At 42.7% G+C, this 17130-nt stretch overlaps 1 protein-coding gene across 2 annotated transcripts in view; it reads left to right on the top strand.

Moving 5' to 3' along the window:
• The window catches only part of st3gal3a (ST3 beta-galactoside alpha-2,3-sialyltransferase 3a), a 53683-nt gene extending 47996 nt beyond the window's left edge, over positions 1 to 5687 (top strand). Inside the window, exons 11-12 of one of the 2 annotated variants that reach the window (XR_012594088.1) lie at positions 1065 to 1316; positions 1626 to 5687. Coding sequence is in view for 1 of the 2 variants with exons in the window: in XM_074636943.1 (XP_074493044.1) it covers positions 1065 to 1169 (105 nt within the window). In the remaining variant the exon portion in view is untranslated. Of the gene's footprint in view, positions 1 to 1064 lie in introns of both variants that reach the window. The other variant, XM_074636943.1, reaches the window with a different exon arrangement.
• Positions 5688 to 17130: the final 11443 nt, after the last annotated feature.

Raw genomic sequence — 17130 nt, 5'->3', positions numbered from 1 at the left:
CATTTTTAAAAAATGTGATTGGAAAGAGTCCGAGGTCACATTCTCGTTTGTCTTGCTTTGTCCGACCAACAGTCAAGAACCCAAAGCTGTTCAGTTTAAAATGATAGAAACTGAAATAAGTTTAAAATGACACCAAGTTTGCTGATGACTGAACCACTAATGATCCAGATCCATGTGACTCACAAGCTGTCATTCATTCAAGTCAGTGGCTGCTTGGAGACAGCATCATGTAGACAAACCAATAGAAGATGTCAAGCAGCCAGCACGTCAGTAGATGACATAGAAGATAAGAATGAATGGGCTTTAGAACCTTAGCAAGGCTGAAAGAATTACTCAGATACTGACATTCGATCAAACTGGAGTTAGCAAGCTTCTCCACTGGCTCTGATTACCTTCTGACAGTAATGTTAACTCAGTTAGCAAGGTTACTGAACAATAGCCCTAAAGATGACTCCACTGTCTCTGGCTGTCACAAGACCCTCACCCTGCATACGGAGACGTGATCACAAAGTGAGGAGAAACAAGACTGTAAGTGTTCTCTTACGTATTAATACCACTGTACTACAGTATGTAAAGGCCTGTGATCAGATGTCATTGACTAGATAATGTATCCAGATAGATCAGATGGTAATACCAGGGGGAGATTAGCCACGCTGACTCTCCAGGAATATGGGCTGATCCTGCTAGTGGCTCGAAACGGGCCGGTACTTACTGAGACGCAGTAACGGCACTTCTTCATTTGACTCCTTGGCGTACCGGGACTTTTTCTTGCGGCACTTCTCACAAGCTGTCGGTACTCTTCTCTGCCCTCTCCATATCAGCTCCTCTGGGACATTCATAATGGCGATTCATAACTTTTTTTTTAATTTGTGAACAAATATAATTAATGAAACATTATTTAAAAGTTTTCTGAATCGGTTGTTTCAGGGCAAACATTTCCATGTTGTCTATGTTGAGATATAAGGCGAGAAACGTAGGAACCCATTTGTTGAGTGGACTGTGCTGTCTACAATAAAACCTCCAGCACCTACCTCCTGTCCTGTGTGTCTCTGTCCCCTCTGCAGTCCTGGACTCACAACATATCTAAAGAGAAGGAGTTCCTGCTGAAGCTGGTGAAGGCTGGAGTCATCCAGGACTGGACCGGTGGGATCTGTGGTTCAGGATGCTGATGGTCTGCACTCAGCTTCGTGAAGATGGATGGATGGATGCAGCACTGCGCTCTCCTCCACCTCCACCTGCTCCAGCACCTGAAGAGGGAAACTCAAGGCTGCGTAGGCCATGTTCCCAGCAGAGAGCAGCGGCTGTCACACACTGTGGTCAGTGCACAGAGACTAGAACACACTGCCCCGGTGTTGCATATTGATATATTGCAAGCAATTGGCCTCCGTATTTAGCTCATAGATTAGTGTATATTTACTAGATTTGGTGCCCTGACTCAGGGGTATGTTCACAGTGTTGGAGATCAAACCAGCACCTGCTGCAGGCTGGGAAAAGGTGGAGAGGATGAAGATGTTGGGTTGTGCCAAGAATACCTCTACAAGTGTCCTTCTGCTCACACACCTGAATGTAACCTGCATCAAACGTATAGTCTCTTATTTATATCTTCCAGGTTCTGTGTTAAACAGGGTGCACACTACATGACACACGACTCAGCTGTCCTGGACCGGTCTCTGACACCTGTGGGTGACCCCGCTCTATCAGAGCAGCATGACAATCATCAGAGCTTGTTTAGTCCAGTCGGTCAGAGTCACTATGAAGCTAAAAAGCTGGAGAACACGAGGTAACAAGAGCTGCCCTAAGCATGAACATTACTCTCATCATCCATCTCACAACACAGACTAGACAGACGCTGAAGAGTCACATTGTGTTTGTTCTTTACGAGGCAGCACAACACGTACGGCGATCACTCAAGACTTACCCTCAATGTCCACTGGATTTGTCTGTGGCCGCAGCAGCTTGCGTCTCTGAAGCGTGAAATTCACTTGTGAATCATGTATATATTTATTAACAATTTACTTCAACTCATATTTATAATATGATGCATATCATTTGTTACTGACTTAGGGCCTTATTTTAACGATCTATAGTGCATGGTCTGGTGCATGGCACAAGTGCATTTAGAGCATATCTAACTCCACTTTTGTTAGTTAAACGGCGCATAATATTGGTTCAAAATAAGGTGCAAAGGGCAAAGGGGTTGTATTTAGTCTCTTAATTAATCAGAGGTGTGTTTTGGGGGTAACAGGAATTAAACCAATCAGAGTGTCATCTCCCATTCCCTTTAAAGGCCAGGTGCGCCTGCATCCGGTCACATTGCTATTTAAAAGGCAGATTTGGCAAATTGGAGAAGCGAACCGTTTTCTGCTGAGGAAACGAATCTGCTCGTGAAAGTGTGCGAGCAGATGTATGTGGTGCTTGGCCGGTGGACCCTCTGCTTCCACCGTCTTCCATCGACAACTTCATTTGACTGCATATGAGCAAATGCACCGATAACCTATTTAACGCGGGTCGGGGGGTGTTCCTTTCCAATGCAACCCACGGGGGGGCTTGGACCGGCTGAGCGGAATCCTCTGGAGATGCATCACGCACGTGCGCACAGCTGGAGAGGTGCGTAACGCGCGGATCAATCAGCCTCAAAATGCTGCCGTTTGGGGGGAGAGGGCCTAACTTTGAAGTAGCTCCAACAAAGCGCCTGACCACACCTCATTTTTAGCACGCCCATGGGCGTACAGATGGGCGCATGTACATTTGCTACTTACAGAGCGTTGGCGCTGGGTGTGAAAAGCTGCGTCAGTCTGAAACTAGCAATGACAGTTGCGCTGTGCTGTGCACCGCTTCACATCGGGTGTAAGATAGGGCCCTTTGTCTTTAAACACGTCATTGATCATTGATCAAAAGGTTTGTATCAGCTGTTATATTGATGTTTTCTTCTTTCCTTCAATAATAACTAATAATAGTAATAACAGAGATAAAAAACAATATAAATCAGACACAATTTTTTTTATTTACATTTGAAATAGTTTTGGCCCCAAAAGAAGAAAAATAAAATGATTCAAACTTCCATGGTCAATGTTGCATGATGGGAGAATACTGTTGGAACTTGGATTTTGAATTGGTTTTCCTGTCCAGGAAAGATCTCGATCATTGTTGAACCACAACGGAGCAGCTGGGCTCTAAATATTGAGTTTGTCATTTTTTATCTGTTCAAAATGTACCTTAAAGGGAGATTTGTCAAGTATTTAATACTCTTATCAACATGGGAGTGGACAAATATGCTGCTTTATGCAAATGTATAGACACATTTATTATTGGAAATCAGTTAACAACACAAAACAATGACAGACATTGTCCAGAAACCCTCACAGGTACTGCATTTAGCATAAAACAATATGCTCAAATCATAACATGGCAAACTGCAGCCCAACAGACAACAACAGCTGTCAGTGTGTCAGTGTGCTGACTTGACTATGACTTGCCCCAAACTGCATGTGATTATCATAAAGTGGGCATGTCTGTAAAGGGGAGACTCGTGGGTACCCAGAGAACCCATTTACATTCACTGATCTGGAGGTCAGAGGTCAAGGGACCCTTTGAAAATGTACATGACAGTTTTTCCTCGCCAAAATTTAGCGTAAGTTTGGAGCTTTACTTAACCTGCTTTGCAACAAGCTAACATAACATAGTTGGTACTCACGGATTCCTTAGGTTTATTAGTTTTATATGATACCAGTATTTTCTCTCTAGCTTTAAAACTCAGCTCGCTACAACCTAAAAACCGCACGTTGCGTTAATGTGTTAAAGAAATTAGTGGCGTTACCACGTTACTATCGTTTGTTTCTGTCACCAATCATAAATCAGCTGTAAACAATGGTTTTTTTTATCTTCTGTAAAACACAAAAAAATGTTGGCAAAACAACTTGAAACAATATTGAAACGTGTCGCTGAAGAACAATCAGGGTTCTCTGCGGGGCAAACACAACGTGGCATAGCCGCATCCAGTGGACATGAGGGGTTACCTCACTGAGTCTTAAAAGTCCATTTTTTAATATATGACTTATGTCTCGGGTCATACTGTTGAGTGTCTCTGTTGTGTAGGCCAGACCAGTTAGTACATGTTTGAACATTAAACAGTGCAGGCTCTGGAATAATCCCTTTTTCTTCCTATCTCACCGGCCGGTGTTGTCGGTCCAAACCAGTTCCACTCAGAGAAGACTTTGTTATTTTAGTGAGAATGATGGTAAATCACAACTGTTTCTATCTCTCTGTCTTTGAGTCCTCCAACTCAAATTGTAGAATGACCAAGACCCTTCAAGGTGAACCCTAAACATGAAGTCAGTTTCAGATACAAATGGCTCCTTTCATTGAAATAGAGGTCCAATTCTGATTTGAGATGAAATCATTAGGATATGTCAGTGTAGTTATCATAATTACATTTTCACAATTAACAGTAAATGGACGGACTGCATTTATACGGCGCTTTTGGCGACCACTCAAAGGGCTTTACAACACAAGCCAGCATTCACCCTTTCACACACACATTCATACACTGGTGGCAGAGGCTGCCATGCAAGGTATCACCTGCCACCTGAATCACAGAACAGGGTCCAGCCCGGAGTTGAACCGCATTGACTCGTTTGCTGCCTAAAATGTATTTTAGGTGCATTGAATGATGATTTTGCATTGATGTGAGTTGATAGTGTTGGGCAGGGTTATGCTGATGCTGGCTTTAAAGACCCAACCCCTCCTTCTCTTAAAGGGCAACTTTGGTATTTTCAACCTGGACCCTATTTTCCCTGTTTTTGTGTCTAACTGACTAATAGCGACAACAATTTCTGAAACTGGTCCAGTATTGAAGGAGAGCGCTGTAGACAGCAGCTGCTAAACGGGTTGCAATGTGGTGCTATTGGGGCAAGCTGGCACCGTCAATTACGTCCACTAAAAGTGCTTGTTTTTGTAATGACCGACTCTGATTGTTATTATAAGTGTCTGACATTATGGATAGACTCTCGCTCAAGGAGAAGTCTCGTTGTTAAATAAACCAGTAATAGTAATAACGCTATGATGAAGAGTTGCTGTGTAGTTGGTTGCACCAACAATAAATCCAAAAACGCTGATCTCCGATTTAATAGAAGAGCTTTATGGCTCCAAGCTATAGACCAGACCAGCATGGCTTTATGGCTCCAAGCTATAGACCAGACCAGCATTCGTTACAGAGTTCTCCCTCAATACTGGATCAGTTTAAGAAATTGTTGTCCCTATTAATCACATAGACACAAAAACATGGGAGAGGTAGGGTCCACGTTGAAAAATACAAAAGTTGTCCTTTAAGATATTCTAGAAACTTCTCTTACTCTTTTCTATTCAATGTCCAGAATAATAGCAGAACTTCAATCAGCCCTGCCGAGGGCTGCTGTCTCAGGCCTCCAGCCATCAGTCACCACCAGTGTTACTATCAAAGACATAAACTGAGCTTTATGAATTGATCTCACTTTATTTCCTGAGATCAAGTGTATTGTGAAGACTGTGTGTGTTTGTGATGCTTTCTGGCCTGCATAGTTTGTGCTCACCTCTCTCTGCAGGTGTTTGTGGACTTGATGCTGGTCAGATGCTCAAGCCAAAGTATTCATATATTTATTGTAGCCTGTGCACATGAACGCATTAAAGAATAAAGATATAAGGATGCTGTATTTTTAGCGTGTGTGTCGTTTTTTCATTGTAACATAAGAATCGTTTGAAGTGTAAAATCATGTTTTTGAGTAAAAGAAGAAACACAGAAAGACATTTAAAAATCATATTAAATGTAATTCATATTATCTTAATCCAAATAGAAATGTGTGCCGACAGTAACAGCACAGCAGATATTGAGCCATTTATTTAAACTACTATGAAAATACCAACAGCCAGTCACACTGGGATCCGTGGGCCGCGTCCAGCTGAAGTTGTTTTCTGATTTGAATTGTTGATGTGGAAAAATTGAGTCTCTCCTCTTGTTTAAATAATGAATTAAAGGGACTGTTTGTAACTTCTTACACGTATAAATCATTGCGGGTCGGTGTCCCTTGCGCGCTCGCGTGTGGCTACGCTGTTCAGACTCAGACTCCAACACAAACTACACGGAAGCACCAGAACCGCAAAGTTCTATAGTGAAGCCCGTCTGTTAAACAGTGTTAACTCTTCCTGCTTCAGCTTCCCGACTGCGGTCAGAAGACACAGTGGAGACCGTAGCTTTGGTCTCCAGGACCGGAGTCTCTGCTGTACTCTGCTCCTCTGCTCCTCTACCTGCTTGCTTTCACTCACACACCGCGCTCGTTCTCGCTCTCTCGCTCACGTTAACGCGCGCTCACTCCACACTGCAGAAGAGTTAGTTTAGCTCTGAGAATATCTAGTGAATGTACAGTGGACGTTTGTGCAGAAATAACTGCTGCAGCTCCTCCAGACCAACAGAGGTTTCCCGTGTCGTTTCCTGCTGCTGAGTGAATAGACGGGGCTCCGGAGCGAGTAACGTAACAGCCCGGACACACCAGGAACGTCAGCAGCGCCTGGCGGCTGCGTTACCTGTTGTTTTTTATTTCGGCATCCGAGTTAACAGGTTAGAGCAGCCACACTGCCCGCGAGACGTGTGTCTCACGCACGTCTCAGCTGCGTCTCTTCCAGAGATTCGAGGTCTCGTCTATTTTTGACGCGTGCCACGCGGTTCACAGCAACAACAGAAAGTGAAGGTGATCTATTGACTGTATATTGACATCATACCAGCATCATTAGAGAGGTTTCGAGGTCTATCTGTAGAATATGTCACGGAAATGAAAAAAAGTAAAGACTTATTTTTAAATCAACACTTCCTGCTTTCATTTCAAAATAAAAGCCCTCAAGCGTTTTTTCTATGGACAGAATTCCTTCATTTGTTAACATGAGGCTTTTATTCTGAAATATGAGCAGTCAGTGCTGTAGAGCTTGCAGTGACTTGCAGAGCTCCATGAATTGATAAAGTATGGGGTTTAAATCAACACTTCCTGCTTTCATTTAAAAATAAAAGCCCTCAAGAATTTTCTTTCTGTGCACAGATTTCCTTAATTTGTTATCACAAGGCTTTTATTCTGAAATATGTGCCGGGCAGTGTTCTAGAACATGAATGAATATAGTATGGAGTTTTAATTGTGGATTATTACTATTATTTACAAATTACCACACGTTATTTATTTCTGACTCCCAGAAAAGTTCCTTTTCATCCCCCCATTTGTCTTTAGATAGTTCTTTTTTAATGCATATTTTAGTGCTTTATGAACTGTATTTTGTCTCTGTTTGTGTCTCTGTCTGCAACTTTGTGTTCCTGCTGCTGACCGTCTTGGCCAGCCAGATCTCCCTTGGAAAAGAGGTTCTTAATCTCAATGAGACTAACCTTGTTAAATAAAGGTTTAACAATAATAACCAATCATTTCACAACGCTAACCACGTGGCATTGTACGTTTCTGCAAGCGTGACACAAGGCTGATATGAAACCTATTTTTGGTTCAGAAACGTCAATATTCAACGTAGCGTGGTTTGCAGAACGGTACAACACCAACATTTTTCAGACCCAGCAATAGACCTAATGGCTGGTGAGATGAAGATGGATGTACAGTGTTGACACCGCTGTTGTCAGCCTGTGTTGTCCTGTTGTAGGCTACACACTGTCACCGTCTGAGTCACAGTATCCAGTTGCTGTTTTATAAGTAGCCAGATGTTTATGAGTGAATGGAGGTAAAGGCTTCAGTGAGTCATTGTGTGTTGAGTCAAGTCAAGGCAGAGCTGTTTACAAGTCATCTGTGTTACACTTTTAATGACCACTTAGTGAAGACAAACAAGCTAAGTGGAACCACTCGTCTCTCTCATCGCAGAGCAGCCATTAATGTGATGGAGCAATACTAAGTAGCTTACAGCAACATCCTGATGCAGGATGCAGGACCGCAGGAAAGAGGCTAACAGACAGGTAGCAGGCCGGTAACAAGGAACGGCATAGCGACGATGGTGATCTGGCAAAGGAACAAAGGAAGTGGATGGGTTTGTGTAGTGAGTGACTGATGAGACAAAGAGATGCAGGTGAGGTGGTGGGTGTTGGAAGCCACCACCTCATGTAATCACCGGTAATTTCTGAGCAGATGAGGTAAGTGGAAGCAGGTGTAGATGGGTTTGGCAGTCAGGTAATGCCTACCATACACTAGGGCCGTATCCAAAGCCGCATTTTATACTAGTAGTACGTAGTGATTTGGCCAAAATGTAGTATGTAGTATGCAGTATGTGAACAAAAGCAAAATCTACAGTACGCCAAAAATACCCAGAAGTCATACTGATTTGGAAAAAATCTCCAGTATACATCGGACCAGTCTACCTCGCCTACTGTATCCCATAATGCAAAGCGCTGGACTGCTACAGGCTACAGTTACAACAACAACAGCAGCCGAAAACAGATCGTTTTTTTAAAAATGTTGTAGCTATTTCATCACTAAATTCACTTCTGAAAAATTTTGAGGCGAGAAATCAACTGTGTAAATTTTTAATATCGGCAGTTTTCAAAAGTTAGATGGCGAATCGAGCATTTATTCCACCGTTGTCGGAGTTTAGAAGCTCCACAAACTGCCGGGGTTGCTACCTCTCCAGCCGGGCAGTCATCAAAACACATGGTGACCGCTATGAGCTGGCTGGAGCTCTCTCAAGAGACCGGTCTTGTAGACGAGGGGGTTTTATTGTTAGGTTTTGTTTTAGGTGGGACCCCAAAGCAGAGACTGACACAGGTAAGTAAAAAATAAACAGAGTTTATTATCCAACGAAAAGGAAAAACGCAAGCAGAAGGGCAGGGAGCCGGCCGGCTCGTAGCAAATAGAGAATGGAAAACTAAAAGAATCATCACATTTATTTCCTTGTTGACGGATAGTTTGTTTAAATATCACAACACAGATGTCCATTATACATTAACAGGAACCTGTGGCCAGTGACACTCACAGACCGGCTACAGAGCAGCAGAGTTGAGAGGGAAGAGGAGAGAGAAGAGGAGAGAGAAGAGGAGGGAAGAGGAGAGAGAAGAGGAGCGGGAAGAGGAGAGGGAAGAGGAGAGGGAAGAGGAGAGGGAAGAGGAGAGGGAAGAGGAGAGAGAAGAGGAGAGAGAAGAGGAGAGAGAAGAGGAGAGGAGAGGTAAAGAGCCTCCTCTGACTGGTCAGAGAGATTCCTGCTGAGACAACATGACCCTTTTTAACATTCCTCTAATATCTGGAGGGAGATCAGTCGTCTGTTTAGTTGCTGGAACTGAAAAAGCAGTTTGAGTAACGTACATTTTGTGGATCAATATTTTATATTTCCCGTCTCCCCTCGTTGATGATCCTGTTTGTCTCACTTCATTATGAGCTGTTAGAATAAATAGTTTAAACCTGCAGTATCTTATAAAGTAAACTAACAGAACATAAACAACTAAATCTAAGTTGTATTTTTTGATAATATTGTAATAGTGGTTAATAGTGGCATTATTATTCTGACACAGGTGTTGGCTCTGCACATACAAAATCAAATGTAATATGACCTTAAACTAACTCTGCCTAGTGGGAGGTGGCTGATTATTAAGATAATCTTAAAAATGCATTACAGTGATTTCCAGCTTTGAAGGTAACTAGTGACTAATAGCAGAAAAATTTTATCAGAGGGGAAACATGGTTCTCAGAGTAAGGAACGTCCCTCTGCACATTGTTCAGGATTTAAAAATCAGAGAAAAACTGACTTGCGTGAACCATCTGCAATTTTCCACGACACTATATTTATTTTCCTTATATGTGTTTTGCATGGTATTTTAGGGTAACCCCGTCTCACAGCCAGCGAATTAACTTGATCCAACATGCAGCTTAAATGATTGAGCTGCTCTAGCCACAGGCAATATGAGCCTTCATACAGTAGCTGAGCAGTACTTCTCTGGCTGCAGTGCTGAAAGGTTAGTGAATGCACAGTGACAGGGAGGAAATAGTACTGTATGAGTGAGGATTCATCAGTTCACATGTAGTGCTCGAGCACCGAGCTGACGCTGATTTGCCTCTGATCTGGAGCTTTTGTCTGGGAGCTCTAAAAACTGTCAGCAAGTGGAAAACCAGGGTTAAAGTCATGTAGTGTGAACTAGGCATAAGGCAAAGAAAGCCTGGCTCTGTTGAATTTGTTTCTTGGTACACCTCTCTGGTTGATGAGAGCTGTGAGAATCAACCAAAACAGTAAGATTGTGGGCCATAAAACCAACAAAAGACCCTTTTCACATTATAGATGATTATACATGGGTGTTCCTGCAATAGGGGCATTTTTAAGTCCCAGCAATGAAATTTTGGGTAAAGATTGTAAAGCCCCCTGAGGCAAATTTGTGATTTGTGATTTTGGGCTGTACAAATAAAATTGACTTGACTTGACTTTTTTCATGTCCCACAACTGTGGTTTCAATGTTGAGATATGTAAAATGAGCCAATTTAATTCAAATATAACATTATTTCAAATGGAATTGTTTCATATACATATAACTTTACACCATATTAACATTATTTACTTGTTTACAAATCTTTGATATGATTTTTTTCATCTAAATGTGCCTGTCCCATTCTTCAGAGTCCTTACCGCGACACTGAACAACACCATAATAAAAGTTTTATTCAAAGGCCAAACAAATCTAATTTCTATGGAAACAGAAGTTAGCAGCTGAGCACATGGATGACAGGTTGGGCCGCCCACATAGGTGACCCTCAGAGATCAAGAAAAACAAGGTTAAGATCACCTTATCTCCTGAAGTATTTATTGTGTCCTCACACAGCTTAGTATTTGTGTAGTTTGAACTACATTTAAGAAAAATAACTTCATGTACAGTATATTAGATGCTAAGAGTCAAAGCTAATGTAACATTGCTAGCTGCCATTTACAGTATCTGCAATATTAGCAAAAATTTAATTTCCGCAACATGTACATTACAAATTACAATTGAAATATCTGTCATAAAAAACAACACATTTTATATTTTTTGTGTATGAAGACGAACATCTATGGTTACTGTCTACATTTTTCAGGGTGTACAGAAAATCATTAAATGATTAGCAATTTTATTTAATTTCAAATTGTATATCAATATTTACAATGATGCACAAAGCTTGATGAAAATAAATTGAGATGTCTTAAAAATATTGAATTTTAAAAAAGGTCAAATGTATAAAATGAACATTATTGTAATGTTGCAGTTAGGACATTTAGTTAGAACAAGTGATGAAAACCATAAAAACATTAATATGTTAACCACTATATGTAAAAGGCTTTTTTCCAATTTGGGAGAGTCAAAAGTGGCCGTGGTTGCAGAAACACCCACATATACATACTCGATCTAGTGGTTGCAATAAAAATATACTATTGTGCAACTTTAATAATGGTGTCTCCACGGTGCAGGGTGTTAAAGGGTTGACTTTTTGCTGGTTTTACTGGTTGTTTTCCTCGACAGGCTAAACAACAGGTGCAATGTAGCATGAACACCGTACGTCAAAGTGCGAGTGATGACACGTTTTATAGGATTTCTATGAAACACCAAAACCCTTTCAGAGTTGAAACATGCTAAAAATGCGACATCAGACAACAAAGTAACAGAGTGTGTGAGTACAGCCTTCTTCCTGGCTGTGTACTGTACTGTAGCACCGCAGCGATAGAAAACAGATTTAGAAAGTGTGAGATCACAAACAGCCTTGCTATGGACAGAATGAGCAGGTGGCCACTATTAAAAGAGGATCCTTGACCTGGACATGTTCTCAGGCTGTGTGTTGGGGGGGGGTCACTGGGTGAGTACACACAAACAGAAGCTCCTCACTACTATGTAGGTGGCCTGAGTATGACAACATGGGAATGGTGAGGAAACAGAGAGACAGCGTTCACATACCAGCTACGATGACCAGGCCGGCTCCAGTTACAGACAAAGTGTTCATCTCACTCACTCCCTTTTCATCTGGGGAACCTGACCCGGGCCAATCGTCCCAGACCATCATTTTGTTTTAATTAATCCTGGAGTAGGAGGCCGGCCGAGCTCCGTTCTGCAGCAGAGTGTGGCTGTACAGGCTCAGGTTGCATTTGCCTTTATTCCCACTGACAGTGCATCTGCACTGGGTAAGGCCACAGCACACTCCCCTGTGAAAAGCTGCACTCCACAGCGGTACATGTGGGGGCTCCTACAGATGGAATCCATGCATCTGTCTTCACCTGTCATAAAAATCATCTCTGAGGGGTATTTTTTTTTACTATGTAATGTCACACTGAGGTGAACATCAGACGAACCCTTGCTACTAACTGGAATGTGATTGAGTAATACTGCAGTTTCTGTCCCTTCACTCAACATGCATTTCTAGCTTTGCAACTGACTGGCCGGTGAAGACCTTTACGTGTGGATTTTGCATGTTTTCCCTGAAGCTCTGCGGCTTTACTTCAGCTGCTCCTGTTTCCTGCCCACTCCAAAGAGGTGGCCGTTAGGTTCATTTTTAATTAGGTCCGATCTAAAGAACGCACGGCATCAGGTCCAGTTTGTGCAGTTAAAAGTCCAGCTCGAACATTTCTACAAGCAAGACTCGTAGAAAAAAAGTAAAAGAAGTTTAGAATAAGAATATGAAAATGCTTTTTCATGCAGCCCAATGTGTTTGGGTGAGAAACCATAGAAATAGAAAAGAGTAGAATGGACAGAATTGAACTGTTTTCGTGGTCATTTGACTAGTTGGAAAATGGAAAATGGCAATTGTTGTTAGTTGTTATGGTGACAACAGAACCCACATCAGTTGGGATGTGAAGTGTGGTCGCAAGCTTGCTAACCAGCTGTCCGCTAGTTAGCTAGCTAGCTTGCTTGCTTACTAAATCCACCATGCTTAAATGCTACACTGGTTACAGAAACTGAGCCGATCATCTGGTGATAGCACTGTGCTTTCTTACGCTGTGACGAGAGTGTGTGGATGAAACAACAAGTTGTTAAACTGTACTCATGTCCTCTGGCTCTCTGTGCTTCGTAACGTTACCAATCCACTGCTTGTTTTAGTCGTTAATGCAAAACCTCACCTCAGAGAGTTCGCGACCTGCCGTAAGTCCGTTTAGTTTATACGGAAGTTAGCCCGCTGCAACGATTGCAATGGCAACGGTACTAATAAAAATGGCTGCCGCTCTGACCATCCTGCTGATTTAAATGGAAATGTTCTACTCGTATTCTATTTCTACGGCGCAAACGCTCCACAGAGTATCTGTAATGCTTCATGCATCATCCCAAAAGTGTTCTTTGGAACTGATCTCAGTGGACTGTGGTGACCTGTTATTTTCCTCAAACCATTCTGATCTCAGAGGGGGATTGTCCTGTTGAAAGTACCCATCATCCACTTGGGGGTACATTAATGGCCATGAATTGGTGAAAAACGTCCGTTCTGGCATCAAAGCCTCTAGGCCTGCACAGTGTTCATCTTGACAAAGCTCTGCTCCTTTACGGTCTTGGCAGCAACTCAAACTCGCTCTAGCTTCTAGCACCCAGGGTCCTGACTTTTTCAGCACCATGTCTTTTTGTCTATTCTAACTTTTAAAAATAGCCTCTAGCACCGTATCTGTTTTCCACATTTCTATAACTTTGATTGACAAGAGAGACCTACTGATAAGTGACCCCCTGTCTTGATTTCTCTCAGTTCAGAGGGGGCAGTTTGCAGATGTGAAGGCAGGTGTGATCTATGAAACACCGCTGCAACATTTTCAAAGAAACACAAAAACTGGAACATGTAGCACGTCAGTGGAATACTGCAATTTTTGACCATAAAGTCTCATTTTTTTTTCTTAATGCAAAAACCTGCATTGTGTACTACAGTGTCCAGGATTTAACAGGTTTTTTTTTGTTCTTTGGGAGCTGTTGCTGAAGCCATCCCATCAACATCCACATCTTTTTTTCCAGTTGAAGGGGCTCTTAAAGTTCCACAGTGCATTGCACAAAAGTAGTAGTGTGAATACACTGCGCACTGTATACACCGTCATTTTGCGTGCAACCACAACCGTTCTTGCTTTTGGCGTGTCATTTCATTTCACGTCAAGTAGTCTGTACTAACTGCAATGTAAAGTATGCAGCTCGGTTGCAGTACAAAGTCTAAGTAAATGGAGTCTTTCCATTTACTCACATTTCAAATGCAAACAAATTTCTGTTGGCATCAAAACCAAACCTTCAAATCAACATCCACCAAGCACAAGTTCAATTAGGTGTGAGCCTAATAAGGCCTGAGTCTTCGTATGACCTAAACTTTTAAGAATGTTGTGAGGCTTTGTTACGAGGTTCTTCCTTATGTTTCCACTGCTTTCACAAACTGAGACATTTTGGATATTGGCCATTAAAAGGGGAACCATGGGGCAATACAATGTCTGACTATGTCATCATCCATCATGTTGCTTAGGATAAGGCAACAAAACCACTTAGTTAGGTTTAGGAAAAAAACGTCATGGTAAAACGATTATGTTTTTACATTGAAAATATGACTGGACGTTGTTAACATGGGTCAAAAACGAACAGCTGATTGTAAAGTGAAAGTGAAACGAATCACACTGGACATGAAGAGCAGTTTGTTAAACCATCCATGGGTCCACCAATCGGAAGGTTGGTTGGTCGATCCCCGGCTCCTCCAGTCCACATGTCAAAGTGTCCTTGAGCAAGACACTGAACCCCAAATTGCTCATGAAGGCTCTGCCATCAGTGTGTGAATGTGTGTGTGAATGTGTGAATGCCGACATGGACTGTAAAGCGCTTTGAGTGGTTGGGAGACTAGAAAGGCACTATAAAAGTGCAAGTCCAGTTACCATTACCATCCACCTCCCCTTCCACACACCCTTTGTCTCTTTCACTCTTTAAACTACCACAGCACTTTCTCTGAGCATTTACTGTTGCTGCAGATGGGTTTACATTGTAGTTAATGGAAAGCTCGGTGCGTCTCTTACCGCCACTTAAGGGTGTCTTGTGTGTTGGTATCGTACGCTGACGGCCATTACAAAGCGTCGGTATTAGACGCCCTGGGAATGAGAACGGGCAGCGCTATCTCCGCCAGGCGTAGCCTGAGGAGATTGTTTGTTTAGTCGTGTGTGTGTGTGCATGAATGTGCATTTGTCTGTCTGTCCACGGCTAATATCACATACTACTAGACTAATCAGCCTCCTATTTTTGGTGCTCATTTATGACTGTATGCTCAAGGATGATGTGATTCACACTTTCTTTTAAAACATATTTAATTGACTGTTTTATATTGTCTGCTGACTCCTCACCACTCTTAAACGGCCAGTAGGGGCCGCAAGTGATCAACAACTGCTTCAGTTTGGAACCTTGTTTCCGCTGGTGATTAGGCATTGTTCCTCTCTTGATTTGTATGCCTAGATAAAAAAATGTCATGTACCTGTATGTATGTCATGGATGTATGAAGAGAACTGGATATAGCTTTGGAGGGGGGCTCCCGTTCATTCCTATGAGAGTTGCTCAGTGGTGCATGAAGCCAAAGTGGCTCGACTGCCGAGTGATAAAGTAACCCGGATCTTCCGTCAATCTTCTGCATCCATCGGGCCCATAGAGCAGGAGCAGTAGCGTTTCCTTTAACTCTGCCTCCCAGCCCTCGCTCCAGCCCCGGTCTGGGTCTCATTCACATGAACGTAGAAAGGGAAATAACTCTGGATTCGGCTATTATTTTATAACTTTTACGATTTAAATTAGGATGATTCAGCTGAGTTATAGACGTCTCTTTCTCAATGTAAGTCTATGGGAAAAAGTCTTTTTGGGCCCAATGGCGTCACGTGACGAACATGGAAGTTGTCCTACCGCCGTTTGGCCACTACAAAAATTAGCTTCAAAACCCAGCGCTCTTCCTGGGGACTGAAAGGGCTTGTTATATCTGTTCAACACAGGCAGTAGAATATGACAGTAGATTAGAAATAATTTTGTTTTACTTTTGTACGGCACTTTGTTGGCAGACGTTTTACTGGTTGCTCTCAGTCCAAAATGGCGGATGCGTAGCTTTGCTGCTGGACGCTGATGTTGCAATGGAACGAACAATTAACTTTCACTTCCTACCAATAAACATTATTTGGTTTAGCTGCACGGAACCGCTGCAGACAGCTGCATAGATTAAAATGAGAGCTTACCTGTTGGTTGACACGTGCAAGTGAAAAACACGTCTGATATGCCTGCGGTCTTGACAGGGGGTAATTGTGGTTTCATTCAATCAAACATTACAGCAGTGGACGTTGCAGACACACGGCGGGTATCAGCTTTCTAGATTGTATATGCTGTTTGTCCTGTGCATTGAACTTTGTGGTTTCCCGGTTTGCTCCACTGTATAGTCATCCTTTATTTTTCTGTAACCTTCTATAATCTCTTTTGTGCAGAAATAAATACTGCGGCTCCCTATAGAGTCCCTTTAAATTGTGTCCCTCTATTTTTTGTCTTTGCGTTTTATCCTCATTTCTGACCTGTCTGCACATGAATGTAAACCTGGGCAGACGTCTTGACCTGCATGCTGCCACCAGCAGGACACTGTTAAGACCGTGCGTGACCACCCAGGATAACTGTGACCTCATGTCACCCCCTCTGGCTGGATCCCAGGGGGCCAGAGGAATCAGTGACAAAAGGTTGGCTTGAACAAAGCCACATTAAGGTATCAGGTCCTTCAGAGCTACTGAGAGACTCCTTGATAGGAGGAGCAGCAGTGTGCTCTGTGAGACAGAGAGAGTCCCACTGAGATCCTGGGAGGTACAGCATGAGCAGTGGCGGGCCCTGACCTCAGGGTGTGTGCTGATTGCAGGGTAATGTTCAGCTTTGGGTGCCCACGTTGATGATCAGGGTTATCTTGTCAAGATGCTTCTGTCTGTGCCTGCCCGCTCTCTAACATCAGTGCCAGTTGTAATTGGCCCTGACTGAAAAAGCATGTCATGTTTGGCAGTCGGCTTGCATCTCTCCATCACTCATCCACTTTGCTCCATAAAACACACGCGTGTGTGTGTCTTTTGGTTCTGAAGTTGCATGTAAGTAGAAGCTTACGGGCAAAACTACATCAAATAACTTGACAGAAGGTCGGGTTACGCAGGTTTGTGCAACCTCTTCCGAGATCCCATTTCCTCCACATTATT

Source organism: Sebastes fasciatus, chromosome 5 (genome assembly GCF_043250625.1).
Source record: "Sebastes fasciatus isolate fSebFas1 chromosome 5, fSebFas1.pri, whole genome shotgun sequence".
Taxonomy (NCBI): domain Eukaryota; kingdom Metazoa; phylum Chordata; class Actinopteri; order Perciformes; family Sebastidae; genus Sebastes; species Sebastes fasciatus.
This window is presented reverse-complemented; position numbering and strand designations above follow the sequence as displayed.